The sequence below is a fragment of the Diadema antillarum genome, unplaced genomic scaffold (assembly GCF_040938485.1).
Source record: "Diadema antillarum isolate AM-2024a unplaced genomic scaffold, OU_Dant_1.0 scf00000123, whole genome shotgun sequence".
NCBI classification, from domain to species: Eukaryota; Metazoa; Echinodermata; class Echinoidea; order Diadematoida; family Diadematidae; genus Diadema; species Diadema antillarum.
In genome coordinates, this window is record NW_027271012.1 from 1,134,675 (window position 1) to 1,156,381 (window position 21,707).

General features: G+C 39.4%; 1 protein-coding gene across 1 annotated transcript in view; it reads right to left on the bottom strand.

Moving 5' to 3' along the window:
- LOC139720223 (polypeptide N-acetylgalactosaminyltransferase 13-like) overlaps positions 1-21,707 on the bottom strand; it is a 127,631-nt gene that overhangs the window by 19,080 nt on the left and 86,844 nt on the right. Inside the window, exon 7 of the mRNA XM_071631589.1 lies at positions 19,516-19,696. Within this exon, the coding sequence (XP_071487690.1) occupies positions 19,516-19,696 (181 nt within the window). The remainder of the gene's footprint in view (positions 1-19,515; positions 19,697-21,707) is intronic.

Below are 21,707 nucleotides of genomic sequence, written 5' to 3' on the forward strand. Positions count from 1 at the left end.
CTATTCATTTCTGATTGTAAAAGCAATCATCCAACATTTACTATAGTATGTTAGAACCTTACGGAGCCGAATATTACCGTTAATCATTTTCAAATACACTGTATAAAAGCAAACAACCGACATTCATTTTAGCATCTTATGGAGCTGAATGTTACCCTTATTGATTTCCGAATGTGAAGCAAACATCCTCTATTTATTTAAGCATCATACTGAGCCTATGTATACCATTAATCATTTTCAAATGTGAAAGCAATAATCTGTTATTTATGTTAGCATTGTACCAGAGCTGCCAACCGTTCCGAAAAATTCGTATACGAAAAATCGAAGGGAATACGACAATATGAAAACGTCCTTAGAAAGTACGAATTCACAGTGGGGCAAAATAATGGGTAAAATTATAGCAAACGCACGTCGCATGTGCCATGTTATCTGTATTCAGCTGGGATATCGATGCAACGCGTACGCACCGTATGTGGAAAGCGCTGAATAGAAAAATGTGCGCACACGCATATCGCTGCTTGCGTACTGTGTACAACGAACAGAACTTCGCGCGCGTGAATCCCTGTCGCCTACGGACCCTGGATGTTTACATGGATCGCCGTGGTATCCCAATTAGCCAGCTGCCACTACAGTACCGTATGAGGCGGGGTGAAAGCGTCCCGTTGTGCAATGTCTGCTTCTTTTTCTCTTCTTTTCATCCTCTTGTCCCTTGCCTCCCAAGTACGAAATGATTTTTAGAGTGTTGTCTGTTTTTTTTTATAACGCTATTGCATCATTTTCTGCGAGGAAGTTGTAGAGGTGAGTTTCTGTTCGTGTATTGATGACTGATGTGCACTGCCCTCTGCAGTATATGTGCAGGTGAAAAGCGTTCGAACTTTCTTTCCAGAGTATCGTGGAAACTCGATTATTTCTAGGCCTATTAAAGGAGATCTCATATAACAGAATACTTATAACAAACTATTTTCCCGTCAAAATGAATCAATTTCCTTTGTTTTGTATCGTTTATTGACTTGATCCCATAGGATCTCGTCGCAATACCGAGTTTTATATGTGTGTTTATTTTCGCGTAGCTTTCGGTGCTGCAAAACTTTTGCTAGGGCCTAAGCTTACTACTAAACTTCGTTTTATTTCCGTCGTTTCTCACACCTCGTTTAGTACGATTTCTTACATTTTATATCACTTTATCTGTTCCCTTTATACTTTGAAGTATTTAAACGTAATTCTCTTAGTGTCTCGCACTGTTATTTTCGTAACGGCGATTTCTCCGCTTCGCTGCAATCGAAGCGACGGAGTTTGATCCCAGTCGCTTCGATGTGCTATTTGCTGTCTTTTCTAAATGTTCGTGTTGTTGGGAGGTGTTGATACTTTGTATTTATTATTGAGTTTCCTAGGTATTTATCTCGAGGGATTATGCGTGTTTCTTAATGTTGATCATAGGAAAAGGCTAAAATGATCTTGAGTGATGTCTGACAGTGATGATAACTATGCTGGTGACTGGTGTAAAAAGACGGCTTCCTGTGAATGCTCAGCGTACGTGACGTTTGTTTTATTTCCCTTTCCCTCTTAGTCTTCTTTCCCCCTTACTCTTCTTTCCCCTCTCAAGAATGATTAAAAAAAAAGAAATTACGTACACCTCACAACAAAACGAACCATGTGCTATAGCAACTTTCGTAAAGTTAAATCTAAATGTTCAATATCAGCAAAGAATAAGGCGAAAACACGAATGACAATAAATAAAAGCGAAGAGATTGTGTATGCAGTCTCTTCGGCTCGAAGAAACTTGACACCCCACCCCTCTCCCTTGTGGAAATTTCCACAAAAGCAGGTGCCACACCCAGGTGCGTGCCAGACGAAAGAATGCGCGCATTGGAATAAACAGCGTGTAAGTATCCTGGAAATATCGATCGAAGAACCAGCTCATTAGTTGAATTAAAGGAAAAATTCCAAAGATATCATGGTTCTATGTCTATAGCCTTTCTTTTGGCGCATAGTAGGGAACATCGAAGAGTCGATTATAGTGTACTTGATCGAATATCTAATGTTCCCTGAACAATAACAAAAGGATTGATTATTTAGTCAATTAAAAATGCAATCACAGAAATACATGAAAGGTCTCGTATGCCCAGACAAATTCACTACGAGAAGGTCCAATGAGATGCAGTCATCACCTGGTTAGACAGCAAAATACAACGTGTAATGACAATTAATTTCAGTTCACGCGCATCAAAAGTGCTTATTACTTTTCAAAGTTTTGGCTATCAACATTCGTTCGTGGGTGTATTTTGTTTGTTTGTTTGTTTGTTTTGTGTGTTTTTCCCTCGTGAAAGACGTAATGATTTCTTCATATCGAACGTAAATTGCATGTTTACCGTAAACAAGCCATTCAGCTCAGCTCAGCTATGGCGCATTCGATCCATCGAACTTGCAGTAACCTCTTATAGGCAGGAGCACATGGCGCATTCATTTAAACTTGAAAATGAAGCCACGTGTTTGCACCACATCGGCGCTTCCACACACAGCGCGGCATTTTGCGATCATCGTTATAGCAGACTTTCCGATTCCAGTCAGGGGAAAAGGAATTGGAATACTTCGAAAAATACTGATGTTTAAAATCCAATAAAATGAAAAAAGCCTGAAAACAACGCATGATTATGTTTTGATAGTACATAATTGGAAACACAGAACAGAGTTTTGCATCCGATCACACAGAAGCTCTCTTGAGAAGATCAAGCATTCCCCGTCCCCTGCTAGAAAATGGAAGCTTCCATAATCAGCCCAGAAAGATTTTGGAGGTACAAACTTGCACTTGTACACGAGAAAGCAATCAATCAACGCTGAACATTGCGTAGTTTAGAATCTTTATGGTGCTGGTGACCAGCTGGATGCTTCGGCATGTGTCATAACGTTATGTTTAGAGCCTGTAGGCCTCATAGCAAAAAGAGGGAGATTGAAAAAAATACGAATTCTGGTGGAAAATACGAATTTTGGAGCTGCTGAGTACTAATTTGTGCTTCGAAAGGTTGGCAGCTCTGTCGTATACGGAGCAGAATTTAACAGTTAGTCATTTCCAAATATAAAAGCAAACATCCGACATCTATTTTATCATCGTACGGAGCCGAATGTCACTGTTGTCCACTTGCGAAAGTGAAATGAGTCATCTGACAATTATTTCATTATATCGTACGGGGCCGAATTTTGAACGTCAAGGCAGACATCAGACAGTTTTGTGTGTGTGTGTGTGTTTTGTTTTGTTTTTGTTTTGTTTTTTACCATCAAACGCAGCCAAATGTTACTATTCATTTCGAAATGTAATACACATGTAGCAAATATCCGACATTTATTTTAGCATAGTACGGAACAGAATGTAACTGCTATTCACTTCCAAACGTAAAAGCAATCATGTGACATTAATCATTTTGGCATCTTCCGGAGCCGAATGTTATTGCTATTTATTTGCGAAAGTACATAGCAATATAAATTATAAGCAAGCATCCGACATTTATTTAAACATCGTACGGAGTTGAATATTATTATCATTCATTTCCGAAAGTCGAAGGGAGCTGATTGTTATTGTTATATTTCGAACGTAAAACCGAATATCAGACATTTATTTTATCATCGTATATACGGAGTTATTTTGGTTATTCATTTCCGAACGTCACAACAAACATGCGTTATTTATTTTAGCATCTTCCGGAGCTGAATGTTATTGCTATTTACTCTTGAACACAAAAGCAAACATCAGACATTTATGTTATCATATACACGGAGTTGAATATCATTGTGTTCATTTCCGAACCATCGAACGCAGCTGAATGTATACTGTTATTCATTTCGAAATTTAAAAGCGAACATCCGACAGTTATTTTAGCATCGTATGGAGCAGAACATTACTGCTATTCACTTCCGAACGCAAAATCGTATATACGGAGTTGAATATTTTTGTTATTAATTTCCGAACGTCACAGCAAACATTCGACATTTATTTTAGCATCTTCCGGAGCTGAATGTTATTGCCATTTACTCTTGAACATAAAGGCAAACATCAGACATTTATGTTATCATCGTATACACGGAGTTGAATATTATTGTGTTCATTTCCGAACCATCGAACGCAGGTGAATGTTACTGTTATTCATTTCGAAATTTAAAAGCGAACATCCGACAGTTATTTTAGCATCGTATGGAGCAGAATATTACTGCTATTCACTTCCGAACGTAAAAGCAATCATCTGACATCTATTTTGTCATCTTCCGGAGCCGAATGCTATTGCTATTTACTTTCGAAAGTACAGGCAATCATCCGTCATTCATTTTATTATCGTAAGAAGTTGAATATTTTTGTTATTTATTTCCGAACGTCAAAGGGATCATTCGACATTTACTTTAGCATCTTCGGGAGCTGAATGTTATTGCTATTTACTTCCGAACGTAAAAGCAAACATCAGATATACATTGTATATTTTATAAACGTATATACGGAGTTGAATGTCATTGTTATTCATTTCCGAACATCAAAGCAATCATTGAACATTAATTTTACCACCGAACGCACCTGAATGTTACTGTTATTCATTTCGAAATCTAAAAGCAAACATCCAACAGTTATTTTAGCATCGTATGGAGCAGAATATTACTGCTATTCACTTCCGAACGTAAAAGCAATCATCTGACATTTATGTTAGCATTTTCCGAAGCCGAATGTTATTGCTATTTATTTTCGAAAGTAAAAGCAAATATCCGTCTTTTATTTTATCATCGTACGGAGTTGAATATTTTTGTTATTCATTTCCGAACGTCAAAGGGATCATTCGACATATAGCCTACTCAAGCATCTTCCGGAGCTGAATGTTATTGCTATTTACTTTCGAACGTAAGAGCAAACATCCGGCATTTATCTTATCGTCTTACGGAGTTGAATATTATCATTCACTTCCGAACGCCAAAGCAAACATTCGGTATTTATTCCAGTATCATACGGAGTCAAATGTCACCGTGATTCATTTCTAAAATCAAAAGTAAACATGCGACATTCATTTTTGCGTCTTACGGAGCCGACTGTTACCGCTGTTCATTTTCAAAAGTAAAGGCAAACATCCGACTTTTTTTGTAGCCCGATTGGGCCACCGAATTTTCAGCAATGAAATTTTGGTGGCGCAGGTCGTTAAAAGTCGTGAATAGCGAGATGATCGTAACCGATGTCGATATGTTCTAATAATTATTGATACTTGAGTGATGAACGCATGTGCACAACTTCCGCAGGTGTACTTCTTTAGAAAGTAGCGAACAATCAAGGCAGTGGACATCAGAGTGTGATTAAATCGAAAAGAAGCCCCTGAAATCGGAATTTGATGAAAATGGGCAAAGTCGGAACTCCATGAAATGTATTTTGATTGAGCGGTCAAAATAAAGCTTAACGGGAATGTGCCCTTGAATACCCTCGTCCACCCTCGTCCACCCTCGTCCAACCCGCGTCAATCGAGACGCAAATTCCCGAGGATGGATTATCCGTGCGGGCGGATGGACTCGTCCACTGAACGCGTATACCCGCGGGTACCCGCGGGGATACGCGTCAGTGGCCTCGTCCAGATCTCGGAAAAGCGTGACGTTTCCCGCGGTCGGCACTGTAAGTAGAATAGTTCATCACTGACAAGAGAAAAAAAAATAAAGATGCTAAAGAAAGGGAAGTTGAGGCAGAAAGAGAGAGAGACAGAGAGAGAAAGATGACCAAAGTGTATGTCTATGTGTATGTCAGTCTTTGTTACCGACAGCAAGTGTGCACACACACAAACACACAAACCTTGTCTGTTTCAGAGAAGTTTGTTTCAAGAATAAGAAAGCAACAAACTCTTGTGTGTGTGTGGGGGGGGGGGGGAGGTTGTCAATGTTGAAGGCTATTCAATGACATAAAAAACACTCAGCAACTCTTCTATAAAACTGTGACAATGATCACGAATAACTATGACAAAAATTGTATCTACGCATTGATAGAGTACGACTGAGTGAGTGTGTGTGTGTGTGTGTGTGTGTGTGCGTGTTTGTGTGTTTGTGTTTATGTTAGAGAGCTCAATAAGCTCAATGGCAATTTATAGTAAGCATGTTTCTTGAACACCTATTGACAAAAGTGGGACTCCTGCCTACAATAAAAAATTCATTTATTTAATAAAATAAGAAATCTGTCAAAGTGTTCATGGAAGACATTTCCCACCTGCAAAGCGGAGGTGGGTGTGCTTATGACATCCAAGAAAATTGCAGGATTAGGCATACATGGATATTTATGGGCAAGATGCAAGCCTGAATGGCACACCAAAATTATTCTATCAGAGGCAATGCTTCAAAATAGGAACTAAATCATGAAGTCGCGTTTATGAATATAACCTTTGCAACGTCTATTTTTCATGTGATATACTGTGCAGTTTGAAATTGTACTTTCATCACACACATGTACAGTGTGTGACCCTAGCATAGATCTGTACAGCGTCTACCCAGTCCCAATAGTAGGAGTAATTACTGGGTAACTGTATCAGGTGTTTCATGCTCGATATCCTTGCAGAAACCTCAACATATTGTCACTTAGGTAAGTCAATTTTCCACGAGACTCTCAAATTCCCAAACCAAGGTCTTCTGAGCAGAGGGTTTCAAAGGTTGGGGGGGGGGGGGGGAGGGGAGAACAGGTAGAGCTTGAATACAAAATACAGAAATCAAACCAAAGGAATAGACATCTAGGAGAAGAAGTTGATGAGGAATAAAGCAGTAAACACAACTCTCAAAGTTGTCACTGTTGCATGTAGCTGAAGAGGCAGGCGAGGGCTCACTTTCAGATGGAGTGGATGGTGCAAACCATCGTTCCACTCGGCATGAAGAGCCCTCGACTTTCGAACTCCCACGTTCACTCACACTTTTGATTCTGACCCAACGTTGCGGTTTCCTTCATTTTCAACTTCTAAGCACGTTCCCCCATTTACCACACAAGCTCAGTCAATGGCCTTGTCTGAGATGCTCTTCTGAATGATTATTGATTTCAGTACTTAGGGAGATGATAACATAATGATAAAGTCCCTATCATTGTAATTTCAAGAATGCCTTAATGTTAGTGTTTAAAGAACCAGGGCCCATGTGCATTAAAGATGTTGGGATAGCAACTCTTGCTGGAATGGCAACTTCCTATATATAGCAACGGCCAATCAGGAAGCTGGATTATTGTCGTTACCATGACAGCTGCCATTCCAGCAAAAGTTGTCATTGTATCAACTTTTTTATGAAATGGGGCCCAGGTGTGTATACATTTGCTTTCTTCTCTTTTTGATTCAACATCGTTTTACAGCAGACAAATGTCAAACCAGGTATCTGTTTATGTGGGCGGTGCATCACTGTCAGAACACCCACTGCACCAATGGGAGAATGTTCTGCAGTAAAATTGACCTTGCTTTCGACATCGGTGGCAGCAGACATCTTGATTCTGAAAGGGAGATCTTCACGTGAGAGACAGAAAAGAGAGAGAGAGAGGGAGAGGGATAGAGGGGGGAGAGCTCTAGAATGACAAATGCAATTGGTGCAGAACGTAGACATCACCATTTCACCAGCTGTTCTCGGGCAAATTTGGAGCTCAGCTGCACAGCTACAGTCCAATCATGGAGAAATCCACAATAATGTTCTGAAATAAATTGCTGTAAATGTACTTGGCTCCAATTTTCCTGCAAATCAGTCATGATTCCCACCCATTTGACACATCCAAAAAGGATGGGAAAAAAAAAAATCATCGTAATTTTTGACTGTCACGACCAAGGTATATGGATATGGGGAGGAAGGCACGGGAATTCATTACATCGCCCCCACGCACATGCACGCAATTCACTGTAATCACCATAGTTCCATGGAAGAAGGTTAAGATTGATGTGCTTCCACGTCATTCCTCACCTCCCAACTACGTAAAGAGTAGAGACATGTTACCAAAAAAACTACATGAAAGTATGCAGAAAATGCACTCCCGGCAAATCGCTTGGCCCACATGGTTTCATTTCTAACATCAAAGGAATGCACTCTGGCAGGGTCAAAGGTTAAATTCTGGATTTCTCTTTCCAACTAGGGAATGTATATATTGTAAAATGCACATCATGACTTCATCGGTTGAAAAGCAGAACGATGCTAGCTGGAAAAAAATTGTTAATCGAGATGAAATACATGTATGTTGATCGTGTTCTAGGAAACGCACAAATCTGTGAATTCTTCTCAGCCTATCCCCCCCCCCCTTTATTTCCCCCACACACCTCTTACTGGCTTGCTCATTAATTATCCAGCTACATTTCCTCTTCTGAAATGATATTAATGAAAATCATCACTTGTACTGTGCATTATATGGCTGCAATCAATATCAATGCTTTGTGGAAATGGTAAACTTAAAAATTCCAGAAATGTTTCATTTCGTGTATGATTTCAAACAAATGACATTCTGTTTATAGGTGTAACTTACATACGGTGGCAACCAATATCAGTGCTTGCTGAAAACAAGGGAAAATTTGAATTTCCATAAAATTTACTTTTAATAGACTATCAAAAGATGAAAATTCGTTCTACTTGAATTATTTATTCTATCTACACCATTGCATCACATGTCATTTCACTTTCATGATGCACATTGTCCCTCATAGAAACTGAAGGCTTACAAGGACATTAAAACTGTCTCTGAGAAGGAGTATAACGATTTAACTGCTGACATCAAGATCGACACGCAAGTGCGAAACTAACCCGTCGCCATGGCAACCACGAGCGTCGGCAACCACGAGTGTCAGCTACAACACAAGTGCAATGTACTTTCCGAATCCTTCCTTGCAAAGATTTTGCACAACTGAATACACACACATACATGCAGACAAGCTTTTAAATATATATGCAAGGAATGTGAAAAAAAAAGGAGAAAAAGTAACAGAGAGCAACTCCGCAGCTTAAACTTCTTCACCTGTCCTGAATGATCTTGCAGGTGGATCGGCCACAAAATGGCTATAAAAATTCCTGTCTGATATTATGGGCCCCATTGGCAAAGGGTGGGGCACGGAACGCCAGCCAGAAATGACATGCAGCCAAATAATCTGCTACTGTCCTATGCTCAACCTGGTTCTAGGGCGCCGTCAAGCTCTGTCAGCTGATCTGCTGTCGCCTACTAAAATTCTATCATCATGAGTCATGAGTGGTAACGGGCAAGGACGACAGGAATAGTAGAAATTGATACAACATTGTAGGTACCAAGATCAGAGGTTGAGTGATTGTGAAATTAGACGTTATTATTGGCATCTCCGAGATGGCTCTCTAGGTATCATCACACAGGAAATGGAAATTGATACGAATTACAGTGTACATAATCCCTTTTCAGCATAGCCAATCCACATTGCGTGCAGACAAAATCCCCGACTTCTGCTCGAAAGGTTAATTTGTTTTCTCTGCCGAATTCAATATCTCCCTGTGTGCCACATGAACCTGATTATACAATTCATTGCCGAAGAAAATCACAACAATACCAACAAAATTTACAATTTGTGCCGTCTACGAACAATAGTTTTCAACCATCAATATTTCGGGAACAACCGTCTACAAACAATAGTTTTCAACCATCAATATTTCGGGAACAGCCTAATAAATTGCAACCCACCGACTCCATTGTTGTTGTCAATCGATGATTAATGCGTCCATAAAAACTTGACATGCGATCGACTGACTTCAAAGGGTACTTCTAGGTTTAAACAGCATAAGTTCTTTAAAGACCCCAAGTGGTACAAATAGTTTGGGGATACCATGCAATGAGGAGGAACACCTGACCTGGATGGTTCCATGACATTTGCTTCTGCAACAATTGCTCCCATGAAACATCTACACGCTGAGCCAAACATCCTACTTATCTATATTTACCTTGTTCTATGACATTTGTTCCTGCGACAATTACTTGCATGAAACATCTGCATGCTAAGCCAAACATACTGTAAAAGTGGAAATTTTTTTGCTTGCAATACCTTCCAGTAGTTGATGTGTTGATTCCGCAGAATTAAAAACACGCAAAACTCTTCTTACCAGGCCGAGCGCGAAAAATCACTTAACGCGAAAATATCCACTCTAACAGCAGATTCTACCTACAAACACACCCCTTACCCGTATCGTCATCCTCACACCAAACTAAATCTAAAACCCTCTGTCACAACCCTAACCCTAACCCCTTGGAGAAAATAAGACCAGAGCAACTGTCACAGGAGCAAATGTCTTGTCACCAACTTGGATATATTCTGGAATCCCTGTAATGGTTTGTGTACAGCTTTATCACTTATTTATCTCTACATAAGTACACACACAGCCAAAGAATCTCAACTGGAGTCAAATTTAACCAATGAGCTCAATGTTTTGATGCACTTATTCGCTGATGAGCAATTCTAATCCAGTAGGCCTGTGTTATTTATGGTTTCTTTTAAAGGGGCATAGTCCCGGTAGTGTAGAGGGCGCTGTTGATGATACTGCCGATCACCGTTAGCATTGATACGAAGATTACCGAAGTTGAGCCGTCATCAAGAGTAAAGTGCGTAGGTGTCGCTAAGTAACATTGCCTTCGTTATCTTCTCTGCGCATCGCGCAGTCTGTAGTAATGCCAGGGTGCATGCATATGTGCTTGTTATTATGACATCACAAAAGAAGTTTGCTAAAGCTGTCATCCCTGTCAGCCGAATCATGAGCCGAACTGTGATCTGACCACTGACTACAGTGAATCGAACTTCTTCGGACTCAGGGAAGTGGGCCAAAGCGTAAGCGCTAAAGAGGAGTCAATAGCGTAGGTCTCTATAGGAAACTTGCGCCGTGCGCCCGCGTACGCATTAGACTAAAACACCGGGACCATGCACCTTTAATGTACTCTGGTGAGCAGCGAATAAAGGAGAGATGCAATCAGGTCAACCTTGTCTCTCCACACTAAAATGCATATTTAAATGCATATTTTATTTTGTAGATATTCCAAATGTTAACCTCACCACAAAATTCATCTCTTATAGACTGAGAGCTGCCACCACTACCTGCTTCTCTTGTAGGCGCCGGCATTTGCTGATGATGCAGGTACCGTTAAACAGACTTACAGGCAATCAGTCAGACAGACAGACAGACAGACAGACAGACAGACAGACAGACAGACAGACAGGCTTCAGAGTCAGAGACAGGCGGAGAATGAATACTGGTATGCACTGGCATGATGGGTCTAGGGCAATTACCCCCTGGGCAATTACCCCAGAACCTCCCCTGACCCTAACCCTAACCCAAACTCTAACCCTAAACCTAACTTTAATCCTAATCTTTACGCTAACCTTATCACGAACCAGTATTTAGCTGGGGGAGGGTTATTGCCCTGATACATTACAACAGGCATGCAACGTTCAATATTGAAACCTATACGTGGGACTGTGAAGATCACAATGACTTTCCAGTTGGTCATTAACCCTTTCTAGGATGAGCTGATTTCGCTACAACATGCATTTCCCATAGACACCTGCCCGAGTATACTTGGGACTCGTCTCCAACGGATTAAGCTGTCAGACATATAATATGGAATGCAGAGTTCTGTAGTGCAATGGTAGTGCATCCATCCCATATGGATGTTATCTCTCGGAGTTCCATCACGCAGCCCGTGCAGCAGAAAGTGCAGGGAGAGTGGTGATGCGCGTTCTGCAAAAAAGAATGTGTGTATCCTACTCAATGTTGGAATGCGAATCGAATGAGCAGGTACGCCTGTCGCCATGGCAACAAGAGTTTACGACACTGACTGCAGGAAGAGTGATAAATGGTTGCTGACTGGCTGGTGATGCTTGTAAATCTCTCTCTCTCTCTTTGGGTGACTGTCATCGTACTGGAGTGCAAGATTGACGACTCTTGCCCACTTCAAATTGAAAGCCATCACACTCTTTGATTTGTCGCGAGGAAAATGACGAACTTTCTCCAACTTTATAAAGGTTAGCGTTGAGCACTGCGGGGTCCCTCCCTATATTGGCTAAAATGGCTTTTAGTCGATTCAATCAAGTTGCTTCTACGTCTCTTGATGCGCAATCCATCTTTCGCAGCTAATGTGCAGAATGACTTCTGGCAGCTTGCGCTGGCCATTCCGCACTGCAGCCAAGAGGAAACAAATAAATGATCAGCAGTTGAGAAACATACTGGCATGGACGCCTGGAATATGAGGACGTAAAGGGCTTCCGGTCCTTTACTGACATTTTCACAGTTTATGCCTCAAGAAATAAGTCGAATCATGCAGCTACTGGAAATGTGGTACCATAAAGGAGTTAATGAAGGTAAAAGCACAAAACAGGAATACAGAATTAACCCTGTTCTTCTCTCATATACCTTAGCACGCCAATATAATATTGCACAACGGAGAAATTTCTTCATGTTTCTTGCAAACTCCACCATTTATCATTTCCTCCTATTTTCTATTTTAATCAATGAGTATTTCTACAAAAAGCTAAATGTAGTAATAGAACAAACTACGAAGGCAGAACGTAATCCAACCTAGCTCACAAACTATACACAGCTTGTCTAATGTTCAATCTTTCCCTTCTGAAATCATTCTTTATGCCATTTACTGTAAACCGAGGAATGTTCATGTGCATTTCAATTTCGCAAATTTCGCGAGCGGCAACATTCGCGAAATTAAAATGAACGCGAAAGTTCTTGCCTACACAATATATATTGGATGCCAGTGGTAAGTCGCAAGAATTTCATGCTGCGAGAAAGGCCATCGGCTCCAAGTTGCGAAATTTTTCTGCTGCAAATATATCGTGTTTTACAGTAGTTCAAGTTTATTCATACAAAGGTCTTTGTGTCCTGGGGGTGGATGCAGTCACAACGAATGAGGACAGCAAATGGACACAGCGACTCTAGACTGTCATGGTCCATCTAGAGGTATACAGCTCATTAGTATTCGTCTGCACACTCCTAGTGAGGCGATAACCAGCCCCCACAGGAATGGGGGTGCAGGGAGCTGGTGGAAGGGGGTTAGAGGTAAAAGGGTGGATTGGGGGAGGGGGAGGGAAGGCTGGTGGTGCGTGGGAGAGTGCAATGACCACTGGTGTCTGGTTCTTCTCCATCTCAGCGGCTAGCGGCTCCCTGAGGGCCATGCCATTTGCAGGCCCTGGGAGATGCTGGCACACAGGCGATTGTCTGCAATGCCTGTCCACGTTCACATTGCCAGCTATTATTTGATTGTTGTGACACTTCCATAACAAATTTCTAATCTTGTTTCTTCATGATGCAGGTTTCTTAAAACACACTTCCGACTGTATCATGTTCAGAGTTTAATATGAAGTGCTTAGTAGCTGAATGCATCTCCCAGCAGCAAACCAGTATACATCAGTGAACATTCTGTAAAGTATTTACATGTATGTCACCATCTCCATGGAATGTCAGTTGGACATGGGTCACGCACCTGTCGATGCACGTACATAAATATAGCCGTAATACAATGCACCATGGCAAAAGTGCATTAAAGGTCAAACTGAGCTCTAGTGTAAATCATCAATAGATGTATTTTTCATTAAAACTGTCCAAATTTCAAAAGCTCACCAGGAATGGGGGTAAGATTTAGCTGCCAAATGCCTTTAAATCAAGAGTGGCTTAACATACTTTTATAAGCACATTTCTGAGGACTGTGATTCAAGTTTGCCATTAGACCTCCACAAATTACTCAATTAGCATTACACTTGTTTCTAAACATGTTTACAAACAAGGTCTGTTGCTAATATGAAAGGGCTCTCTGAGATACAAGGGTTCAAGTCTAAAAGGAGACAGAGAGAGAGAGAGGAGAGGGTTTACAAGGGGGTTGGTTCTCGAGCTCTCAAAGTGGCGGCGATTGGGTCTTGGGGACACCGGGAGAGAGCTAACGTGATATTTGCATACTCTACTTCTTGGACTGCAAAAAATTTGTTTGACGGCGACAATGTTAAAGAGCAAATTGTACTTCATGTGCTTTTGAAAGAGAATCCAACCCAAACTATTATCTAAAAGCAGCTTTGAACCATACTTGCTCTCTATTTTCTGTATATAAGCTGTTATTTTCTTATACAGATATTTTAACAAATGAGCAAGTCACAGACATATTTGCGAGATGTAGTTTTTCGTGAATTGACACCAAGGCTCTTGTAAGTGCACTATTAACCTAGTGCAAGGTGACATTTTCATGTGTTGTTCAATTCGCAGTTCAACAGCAGTTCACAAAATTTGTGAAAATTAAACTCTTGCAAAAGTGACAGCTCATACAGTACAGTTGAACCTCTCTTATCCGGCCTCCCTTTATCCGGATCTCTCTATTATACGGACGCAATTTCGCCGTGATTTAAAAAAAAATAATTACGGGAGGAAAGGGGATTCCCAACTCCTTGAGAACTCCTACACAAACACGCATGAATGACATATTACTTCCAACATGATTACATACATTACATCAAATTTCCGTCCAAATTGCTTACCTTCAGACATTTTAACATCCCCAAACATCCCCAAATGTAACAATGAAAAGGTTGCAGTATACACATTACTACATGTGGTACTACAATGGGCTACATCAGTACATGTGTATGTATATGTACATGTATAAAGTATTGAGTCTCCCGTATCCGGCCAAATCCCTTATCCGGATGAGCCCCGGTCCCGACTTGTCCGGATACGAGAGGTTCAACTGTAGTCCAGGGAATGACAGTGATACTATCCTACCTGTATTCCTCCCTCTCTACACAAAAACCCTACCCACTGGTGGCTATTAATTTTGAATGCAAGCTTCATTATCTGAATGAAACGAATCACAATCTGCCCAACTGTGATTGGCATATTCATATTTGTGCTTTCACTGTGCCCATATATCTTTACATTGCACTGCATCTCAATGGTAAGGACAGAGAACAAACAAGAGTCTCCTAGAAACGTGGGGATTTCCAATTCTCGGAAAAATTCTACGGCATTGTAGGGAAAAAAAAAAGTTGGGACTTCCCATCCACAGGCAAGTCATTGGTTGATTAACAGACAACAGTGCACTCTTAAATGCATAATTTACCATTTGCAGATGAAACAAAAACCTAGCATTTGTGCTTCAAAATAGCTCTAAAATGTTCATTAGGGATAGAAACAACCAATGTAAAAATTTGAATCAGTATAATGGATGTTAAGTATTGTTAAATATACAAAATGTGAACAATAGTTATAATTAAAATGTTTCCAGACTAAACCATCTAAAGTTATGGTTTATTGAGATAAACAGTGATATCTCCTTATATTTTAGGATTTATTGCAAAATTTTTATATGGTAGGATGTTTTGTGAAACAACTGACCTACACATATGCATCAAATGTGATATCTCAAACATTTTCAAATCATTGCTCCCAAAGGTAAACAGGACCTTTAAGCATGAAAAGTTTTAACCCTATTTGTGCTTTGAATGCCAAATGACACAGAAAATCCCGTAGCATTGTACACTGCTGTCCAAAATCCCTGGTACAGAAAAAAAAAGGCTTTAAACTGAAATTTACTCCTCTGTGGATTCAACAGGGAACTATTATTTTCACGATCGAGACATTCCAGCCCATAATATTTTAAGGATGAGAATCCAGGAATCAAGAGTACTTTACCCATGCAATCGCATGGAAATTAGATTTCATTGGCTCTCCTATTTTCATGGTTCTGCACTGATTTAATTGGTACAATTTTATGAATTATGACAACACGGAAAGATATTTAATCGGCGTCAATTTAAACAGTAGGGCATTTTCTCAGAACAGAAGAGTTTGACTACTCGAAATCTTGCCCCCAAACGAAAGACAATATAATGAAACTGGCACTGTTCAAGAAAAGTGTGTCATGGAGTCAGATTACAGATACCACAAGAGCATCGTAAACCAGGTTTAGAGTGCATTTCCGCCACTACCGGATTGGAAACTCTCCCGTGATAATATCTCAAATATCTGGGACCTAGGGGAAAAACAAAGAGTCCCTATGCTGTCTCAAGCTTGCAAGGAACAGAAACATCAATGAACTACGTATATACTTCATAGGCATGGCTTGTGGGCAGAAATTGCACAAGTCCAGTGTATCAAAGATCGTGGACTGGACCGATCATATGCTTGTTGTAGAAGGCATATCCGATGAAATGCCTTCTTTTTTGGGGGGGGGGGGGGGTATTCACCAGGCAGACTTGGACAGAAAGAGAGAGAAAGAGAGAGAGAGAGAGAGAGAGAGAGCGAGGAAAGGAAAATTTTATTGTCCTTGACGCTTTATGGAGAAGAAGAATGAACGCCAAAAAAGGTAACTCGTTCCACTTGGCAGCATCTACAGATATGTTGACTGGGTCAAACCACAAACGTACTCTGTACACCTGCAGAGCATCACGTCCTTGTGCCAGGTAAACAAAATATCTGATAACACGCTCAAGAGCCCTCATTGGGCAAAAGTGGTATCAAATTGATAATATGTCTTGCCAGCTTGCGACGTTTTTTTGTTTTTTTCAATGTACTCATCAACTCAAGCAAACATCGACATCGCAAATTTCAGATTAAAATTAGGTTAAGTGGAGTTCACGATGGATACTGCTACAATCAGTTGACATGAATTTCCTTGTAGAGAGTCTGAGTGAAGTCTGAGATGCAACCAGAAAAATTATTGCAAATTTTTAATTTCTTTCCTGCAGACATGATATAAGAAATCACATCACTTTTAAACCTGTAACATAAACAAGGAAATTTCATTGAAAGCCAGGATGGTACCAAGCTCATTTTACATGGTAAAGAATATCAGGACAAAAAGTTTTAGCCCCGCATGCCTATATCTTCATCAATACCATTTTGTTTTGCATATAATTTTAATCACTGGCAACTTGAATATTCATACAACTACCCAATAAAGGTGGTTATATGTATATTTTTTTACTTTGATTGACAGTACTATGAATAATAATCAGAATCCTTGAAAATATGACTAAATGACTATTACAAAGTTCCTGCTAATGATTTGCTAAATGTTCCAAATACACTGTACTTTCAAGTATTGGATACACATTGATCAAAACTCCTTTCTCACATAAAAGCTTCACCAGGAGTTATCCTACTTTTTACTCTATCTCAGGTCATCACATTTTTAAAAGTTTACAAAACTAACAAATAACTCATGAAAGGTTTTATTTAAAAACTAAAGTAGTTCACAATGTTACACTCCTAATCAAACTTCCTAGAGCAAAAGCAAAGGCAAATATTCACTCCACTTGTAAAAAAATTGCCTTTGTTGCAAGGCACACTTCAAGATAAGGGCACACAAATTGAACTCTTTCTTGTGTCTAGAGAATGAACTTGTTTTAAAAGTAGTGAAAAAGAACAATATAAAAAAACACATCAGGAATAATAAATGCATTATCAGTGGGAGTTGACAAATTTTTCTTTTCTTCTTGAGACTTTCAAGCTTCTTTTCTTACTCCTTCAATTTGTCCTTTCCCCCATGAGCAACATCTTTGTTATTGATGAGAAAATCACACCTACTTTGAGCAATTTGTGTTCTTGTGAAATGCACATAAAAGGCAAAGAAAAAAAACTATGAATATTATCTAAAATGCAGACATTAGAAAAACACTAATATCCTAGACAAGCTAATAACTAACAAATCAAGAGAACAAAAAGATTGATAAAAAAATAAGAATTGCTGAAGGAAAAGGTTACTTAGGGGGAGGGGAAACCCCTATCTGGTGTTAAGACACAAGAAGGGGAAATCCCACAGTAGAAACAAACACTAAAGGCATGCGAAGATGATCGCTAATGATCAAATTTCACTCTCCCGGCCGGACAAACGGGAATCTCATCTCGATTGCCGGTTTCGGTTCTGCCCCGCTTCACGCCTCGTCCTCAATCCCAGCACTGACCGCTTGGATTCTCTCCGACCTTCGATACTGGCAGTGACCGGTGCTCTCTAAACGACATAAAAGACTTCTAGTGCAATCAGTTGTAAAACCTTGTAGCATTTACTTTGTCATTCTCCTGGGTAAGGCATTGCGATATGTAATAAACATGTCAGACACTTTTTCAGGATCAAAAAAGTTGACTTCAAGTGTAGCTAGACATACATACACACATACACATACATACATAAAAAGCTCAAGAAGAGATGTGCCATAAAGGGCAAATGCATGCTATCTTCATGGACTGTTTAATTAAACCACATGAGTTTTCAATAATACACCCTCTGATCACAAAACCTTACATCAAAAGTTATAATTGAAGATGGTTTGCTGTAAGCAAATGAAGTGTTCATGACTGCCTGCCTTCCTAAAAGCAAAAGTAGAATTCTTAGGGATCAAAATACACACAGATTATCACTGGCGGATTAACTGAACTTCCTGAGGAGAGAAAAGATGGGACTGCAAAAGAAATACATTCATGAAAAATTTACCTCATAAACCAATTAGAACTTTCAACACACCATTCTATGGTTTGAAAAAAAATAAGACACTGTGTAGTACATGAAACAAATGATGAGAACTGAGCTTTCATTAGGACGTAAACAAGCAGAAGAATCAAATTCAAGGACATCGATCCAGAGCTGACAAGATTTAACATTGTGATGACAACTAATTAATCCTACTTGGCTGTTACACTTATATTTCAAGTAAAGTACTGAAAATGATTAAAGCTATAAATCAGACCTGAAGAGAGTACACTATCACATAAAAGTCTATTAAGAAAACCATGAAATAAAGACGATATTTCCTTTTATGTACAGAAATGGTGCGCATATGTCTGTGTGTATGGGAGTATGTGCATGTGTGTGTATTCTCCTAGGAGGCTTCTAAACTGGGGATATTGTTGTAGTGTTTCACTCCAAGCAACAGGGAAAACATTTCACAGCGGAAATATGCCAGTTTGTTCAGAATATTCAAAACAACTGAAAAAGTGCTTCAGGGGTATATAATGCACCTGCTCGTTATGCGTATTTAGTGCCTGCATGTTGGCGAATAGAAATTCACAACGCTCAGAAAGGGAAATTCTGAAATTTCTACACAGATCCTCGACTGTTGTGTATCTTTACACAACATGAAGCCTAATTTATTATTTAATTAACTGAATTAAAATGTAATATTTGATGGTTTTTGATTTCAATTAGTCAATTAATAATTGGAATAAAGAATATGTGTTTTTTTTTTCAAAAACAAATAATGGATTATGCCTGGTTATCTTGAGCAAACTGTCATATTCCCAGTTGAAGCCTCTTATGAGAATGTGTTTATGCATGTGTGCGTATAATGTGAGTTTGTGTTGAGGAACTGTAGCCATTTTCTCATACTAGGTATATATTAATATTCTCATACAAGCTATTCATTACATGCAATTATTTTTTATGTTATAACTTTACACTGTAGAAAATGCAATTGTAATATCATGCTACTATGATTATCTTGTTTTTGAATTCTTTGAAGGAAATTACAAATATTTTTTGGGAAAAAAAAAGCATGACTTGAGGATCAAATCAAAACTTACCTGGTGATATTCTGTAGTAGAAATTCTTGAATTCGTCCATCCACACCTCAGCTAGCCTTTGATTATTGCGATTGATGATTCTGCCTGTCCCTCCGGGAAACGTGTACGGCGTAGATTTTCTGAAGACGTGCCCTACATGGGAACAGGTGACAATTTCTAACGTGCCCCCGCACATCCATATCTACAAGAGAAAGAGAGAAAAAAAAACAGTTTTCCACGAAATGTTGAAAAAAAAATTATTACCACACAGGCTGATGAGGAAAATGTCTCAGAGTTGTTGGGTAAATCACAATTTTGATTAGCAACGACGAACTCTGTAGAGAAAGTGGGCATACAGTGTAATCCATGAATGAGAAATCAATAATGTCAAATTTTTTTGGTTTGTTGTTGTTTTTGTTTTTTTTTGCAGAAATGCAACAACAAGCTTCCTCTTCACTGAAAAGAGAAGAATATTCCAATTATATATGAACAGTTGGTACATACATGTACATTATATGCATCTTGCTCTATCAATCTCCACAATACATGTTCCCGATCTACCCCCTCCCCCTCCCCCTCCCCCTCCCCCTCCCCCCTCCCCCTCCCCCTCCCCCCCTCCCCCCTCCCCCTCCCCCTCCCCCCCCCCCCCCCAGACAGTGCTTCGGAACATGTGGTGCCAACAAGAATATGGTAATATTTCTCTCATTTTTCTGTTTCATTTTCATGGCTGATGTCTTTTATTACTTCACATACAGACAGCAATGCCATTGCTTACATATGCTATTAATACAATATATGAAATATATGGAATATATGGAAGATATGGCAGATGTGGAATATATACTGTAAAACGAGAAATGTTCGCGTGCATTTTAATTTTGCGAGCGCCAAGATACGCGAAATTAAAATGCACGCGAAATTTCTTATCTACATTATATGCATTGAACGCAAGAGGCAATTCGCGAAAATTTCTTGCCGCGAAAAAGGCTGTCGGCTCCAATTCGCGAAAATTTCGTGCCGCGAATATATCATGTTTTACAGTATGCTGTTTATAGAATATATGGACACACTATGCATAATTTCATCGCTTAACATCTTTGCTGATGGGAAATGAATATGCAATGGGGGAACTATGAGTTAAATTGTACTTCCTCCACCGTAACAAGTTTCAGCTGTAGTTCACCTATAAGCTTTAAATACTGCATTGAAAATGATTGTGCTGTATCAAACATTTTATCTTAAAGTGAGCTTTACTTTATACAGCAACTGTACCTACAAGTACAAATGGTATCCATTGGCATCACCGTGGCAAATGTTAAATGGATAGGTAAAGTAAAAGGATAAGAAGTAGATAGTGTCTAATCAGAGGGGAAAGCTTTTCATCTCAATGTCTGTGCAAAAAACTGACCATGATATAAATCAAGAGCAGCGGGAATCGTTCGTCTGTACACCCACTTATGTATTTTATTTCCCGTGACCTTATACAGAAACAAACTTCCATGCATAATTCATTATCTATATCACTCATCCCATACTTTATCCCCATCCTAAAAGCATCATTTCTATGGAAATTACCCCGGTACTCTCGGCAAAGAGATCATTCAAAATTGTGTGCACAGCAATGTGCTCAGCAAGTCTACAAACACACACACTTTTATCATGTTCCACTGAAATGAAATTCTAGCCATGCTGATGCCACGTATCAAAAAATATGTGCCTGGAAATATTGGGGTTTTTTTATCAGCTTCTTCCACTAGTTGTGTGTGAAGTACTTCTCGGTTTCAAACAGCGTAAACATTGGTTTCTGTGATAAAATAGAATCACACCACAACCAATTATAGTCAAACACTTTTCAAGATGCAAACATGCAAACCCAAGTGGAAGGAAAGTGTGTTCTAGGCACGCTTGTGTAAAGAACAGACTCCTCTACAAGAAAAAAAAGTGTGGATTGGGTATACGTTTTTCTAGCAAATATAGCACATGATACAAAAGTAACGTCATCACATCACAACTTCTCATACCAAGATAGACAGTATCAGAGTTAGTTGTTCCTTTTCATTTTTCGTGGTTTCAAGGCAAATTTTACATTTATAAAGCTGAAATATGAAATTTTTGTCATTTCTGTATGTGAAAAGAATAAGAAATTGTGAGAGCCCATGACATCGTCAACTTGCTCATTTGAATATTCATAAGGACTGGTCAAGAAGTGTTTT